The 4,840-nt window shown below is 40.0% G+C and overlaps 1 protein-coding gene across 1 annotated transcript in view; it reads left to right on the top strand.

Moving 5' to 3' along the window:
* Positions 1-3,864, top strand: part of LOC101849658 (serine/threonine-protein kinase D3) — a gene marked incomplete in the record, with an annotated part of 184,041 nt that extends 180,177 nt beyond the window's left edge. The window contains 1 exon segment of the mRNA XM_035968165.1: positions 3,539-3,864. Coding sequence (XP_035824058.1) covers positions 3,539-3,543 — 5 coding nt within the window.
* Positions 3,865-4,840: the final 976 nt, after the last annotated feature.

The raw sequence follows: 4,840 nt of genomic DNA, 5'->3' as shown, positions 1-4,840 counted from the left end.
GTGTGTGTGTGTGTGTGTGTGTGTGTGTGTGTGCATATACATAATTATGTAACCCTCTCAGCCAGGGTTGGCCCTGCTTCCTAAAATATCTAAATTGTGTCGATGGGAGCGTAATAAAGACCCACCCACATGTATCAAAAAATATATCTGTTAATCCTTGTCTGTTCCTCATTAACAGTGTCTGTTGTCGTGTCCATTATCCGTGACCGCACAACCTCCGGGCCACAATTTGTGCCTTCAGATTTTTGTCATTTGATTTAAGCGCAGTTGACCAGAATGACAAATTGTTTTGATTTTAAATCTCAGTTTTGTCCTGTATGGCCTTACGTGTATATCTGCATGTATGTTTTTACAATTTCTGTACAGCCACAGAAAATTTCCCACAGGGACTGTTAAATCTTATCTTATCTTATCTTATTTCGTTGAACGAATATGAAGTTATCGATATCAGGCATAAATACAATTTTTTGAAAAAAATTCTTTAGAATCAGTAGGAATAGCCACGGTATTCCACCTCTGCCATGCAGTGGCGTCGGTGGCCTAGTGGTTAGGCTACCGGACTCGTAATCGTGAGGTTGGGGTTCGGGTGTTCGAGCCTCAGCTCGGTCCGACGTTGTGTCCTTGGGAAAGGCACTTTGCACGAATTTCCCATTTGGCTCGGTACTTTCGGAGATGGACGTTAAACTCGGAGGTCCCGCCTCTTAAAATAACCTAATGATGTTGATGATAAGGGTTCCATTCCACCTCTGCTGTTCATTCTCTTCACGGAGAAAGGAACTCGAGGTTACTATCAGCGCGAATGTTAATCCCATGTTTGCCAGTGGCAACAAATTAAGAGCTGAGCCTCACCTGGGCGTCGTGTTCTGAAAATCTCAGAGTGACAAAGCCTGTCGAAAGACCAGTACAGTCTTGAGTGACGGTTTGACCACTCACTTTTTGTTACCAATGGATTTTTGGAACTCAATGCGAACAAGTATAATATAATAGTTTTGTCAACAATCCGATATTTGGCAAACAATAGTGGTATCCACTAGGACTCTTTTCTTTAATCCTGTTTGTGGCCATGTCATAGCACTCTGTTACACTTTATAAGATATTACAACTTACTGATGTCAACTAAATCTAGCTGTAAGACAGTGATCAAAACGAAGTGATCAAAACGAAGTGATCAAAACGAAGTGATCAAAACGAAGTGATCAAAACGAAGTGATCAAAACGAAGTGATCAAAACGAAGTGATCAAAACGAAGTGCAGCCAACGTTGATTCTAATCCGATCAACGCTCAAGACAAATACTTTGTACTTTTACCTTTACTTTTCATTCTCTGCTGTTGTTAAGCGTCGAGGGGAGATGCAGTTTTCTATGGTAGGCCAGCTCCGCAGCTCTTTCAATTGGGATATTATGATTTCTCAAAGTTTGCTTGACACCCTCAATCCACCTTTTGCGTGGCCTTCCTCTTCCTTTATAGCCTGAGCGCTTGACAGTTATAGGCTCTCGAGGCTGGCTTGCTAAGTGACATGTGTCTCAAAGATACCTCAGTCAGCACAAACGAAAGGGTGCTCTGGTGCGATTGGTTCGTTCTTTCCTATCAAACATTCTATCTGCCTTATCTCCTCTCCTTCTGTTTTTTCTGCGTTTATTACTCTCTTGTAACACCTCTAATCTTCATCACTTGTGTGAGATAATGATGTTCCAAGTGCCGAGAAACGTTTGCTAAAATAAAACAAAACAGCAAAACAAACAAAGGGGGAATGAACAACATAATAAAAACGTTATGAAACTACTAAGGAATGTGACGTAATTCGTCATGGGTCTTTAGCAACAGTGTACACTACTTTATTGTTTCTTCGAAACGCAATAGGAAAGAGAAACAAGGTATGAATGTATAACTAGCGTAACCCTTCTATCCCACAGAGCGATCAGAAATGAGTGTGTAAGTGTATGTGTGTGTGTGTGTGTGTGTGTGTGTGTGTGTGTGTGTGTGTGTGTGTGTGTGTGTGTGTATCCGTATGTTAGTGTGTGTGTGTGTGTGTGTGTGTGTGTGTGTGTGTGTGTGTGTGTGTGTGTGTGTGTGTGTGTGTGTATGTGTGTGTGTGTGTGTGTGTTCGAGTGTGATGGGGGAGGGGGGGGGTGTCCATGAATATTTTGTAAATTTCAATAAACGTGTCCGTTTCTCTGTATTTTCGCATGTGACATTTCAAGTTAAGTATACTATCCTCGTGTAAATGTCAACGGCTTTCCCTGTGGTTTTCTACATATTATTATGATTATTATATGTGTGAGCACTGTATTTATGCACATAAAACAAATACCTCTATGCTTATTATGTAACCTGAAATGACCCGAACCGTATTTCTCTCGGGTACGGGTATCCCTTTCTACCACCAACAAGGTCAGTTTATTTGTTTTCCAAAAGTGATAGCCTTTACACTTTTTATCTTTTACAGGCGACTAAAAAGGCCCAAACGCGCCAGGTCGACTTCGTGAAGTAACGCATGCTGATCCGTTTCATGGTTTTATGTAGCTCTATCTATACTATGGGTGTAACGTTTCTTTTTTTTTTCACTACTCTTTTAGTTGTAGTACAGTGGTCTTTAACATTTGTGTTAACTCTATGCTTTTGAGTGTTATTTATCTGTCACGATTTTTTTTCAACGGTCACAGCATTAAATTAAGTAACGTGCATCATAGTTACAAATCACTGGTGAACGCCTGAGGATGATAAAATGTATCTCGACACGATGGAATCAGGCGCTCGTCAATTTTTGGGTTACCGGTATTGGTATAACCTTAAAGTTTGTTCCTTTGTCTTCTTTTTAATGAAAAAATATCTATCTAACTTAAGTTAATAGAAGTCAAGTCGAGCGACATATTTGCGATGGAAGAAGGTGGGAGTTGCCAGGTGTTAAGGGTAACATTTCATTAGCGGAAAAACGGCAGCTAAAGTTTGGTGGCTTCCAAAGCTTGAGCGTCCCTGGAAATTGAAAATTTACAACTTGTAATTTTTATTTTTTTTAATACGTGCCTTTAATAAACGATTTTAAGCTTTTTTTAAAAATCCAACATATGTGGGGGGGTTTTGTTAAGGACACAATGAGTATTGAGCAAATAAATAAATAAATAAATAAATAAATAAATAAATAAATAAAGTTACATTTCTTTTTTTAATTCAATAGAAATTCAATTTAAAAAATATTCATCAGGTGGAAAAATGCCGGTTCCTTATTTTGACGAGCCCCTGATTTCACCTTGGTGCCTCACAAAATATTGTTTTAATATTGTGGTATATAATGACTATGTATTTCGTTCAATTAAAACAATGAGTTGCAAGGTGACAATCAGTTAACTGCAATAAGGAAAGTGGGTAATAAATAAACCAACCTTTCAAGAAACAGTATCGTGTTCTTTTGTAGGCCTGTTTTTATCCTTATGCTTTCATCTTAAATGTGATTTGGTGATTAAGGTAATTGCAAGTTTCAATGTGTTATAAATTCGTTTGCATTTAACGTCAGTATTTGTTTTTCTTGTTCTTTTTCAGCGTGATAACTGCTTCTCCTTAAGTTGTTCTTTTTTTGCTCTTTCACCTAAAATATTTTGTTGTAATACTTCAACGGGGATTTTTCCCTCTGCTCGGACATAATGAACCGATGTTATCGCAAGCTGTGTCGCAAATCATCGATGCCGGCGAGACGGATTCTCCAGGGCAGTCGGGAGACATGATCAAACGATTACGGACGAAGACCAACAAGTACAAGAACACACAGAGCTCTCTGGATCGGAGGAACTTAATTTATTTACAATCATTCTTTGCAGCCACCCACCCCCTTCTCTCCCTCTCTCTCTCTCTCTCTCTCTCTCTCTCTCTCTCTCTCTCTCTCTCTCTCTCTCTCTCTCTCTCTCTCTCTCTCTCTCTCTCTCTCTCTCTCTCTTTCCACCCCTCTTTCTCTTTCTTTCTCTCTCTCCCTCTACCTCTCTCTCTTTCTCTCTCTCTCTCTCTCTCTATCTCGCATTTCTCCACTTTCTCACGCCTCTTTTGTCCCCTCTCCTGCTACACCCTCGTCCTTCTGTCGGTCCCATTCACAGAAGGTCTGTTCAAATACACGTAAGCTTATTTCAACAGTCATTTGAATTCCTTTTTTTTTTAAGTATTTACTTTTAAAAAGATATCCAACCAACCCCACCCCGGTGGATTATTTATTATTGCATTTGTATATTTCACATTGAAATACGCATTGACATTGTAATACTATATTCTTTGACCAAAAAAAAACCAACAACAACAAAAATCCTTCACTGCCTGTCCCGAGATTGTCTCGGGCTCTCTGGTTGGACTAAAAGTAGAAGCTAATTCCTATGATGTCCTTTCGTGACTGTGGAAGTAGAGGGCGGGGACAGGGGGACGATGGCGATTTATCCCTGCTCCAAATAAATGGTCATCCTTCAGAGAGATCAGCTCACTGTCACTTACATTGTGGGGTCGGTGGTGTTCAGATGGGACAACGACGTAGCCAGACCACTTACTTCAAACAAACAAAAGTAGCCTTCAATGAATCCTTGTATTTAATAAACTGGGATTTATAAACCGCAGGAATTCGCTGTTACTCTAAGACCTGCCCCATAACTGAATTTTCGAGTCTGGCAGTAAAGTGGTTACGTTGGGAGCGGAACGGCTTTCCCTTGTTTCAAATGTAGCCTACACTAGAAACATTCGTCCAATTTACGGGCTTTTGTGATTATACGGCCGTCTCTGTCAGGGCTAGCCTGGGCTGAGCGAGAGAGACAACATGCCAGCTGACTGACAACATACTGGATTTTAAAAAAAAAAAGAAATCCGTCCCCT

The sequence above is a fragment of the Aplysia californica genome, unplaced genomic scaffold (genome assembly GCF_000002075.1).
Source record: "Aplysia californica isolate F4 #8 unplaced genomic scaffold, AplCal3.0 scaffold00003, whole genome shotgun sequence".
In the NCBI taxonomy this organism is placed as follows: Eukaryota; Metazoa; Mollusca; class Gastropoda; order Aplysiida; family Aplysiidae; genus Aplysia; species Aplysia californica.
Note: the sequence above shows the minus strand (reverse complement) of the source record. Positions and strands in the feature narration are given on the sequence as shown.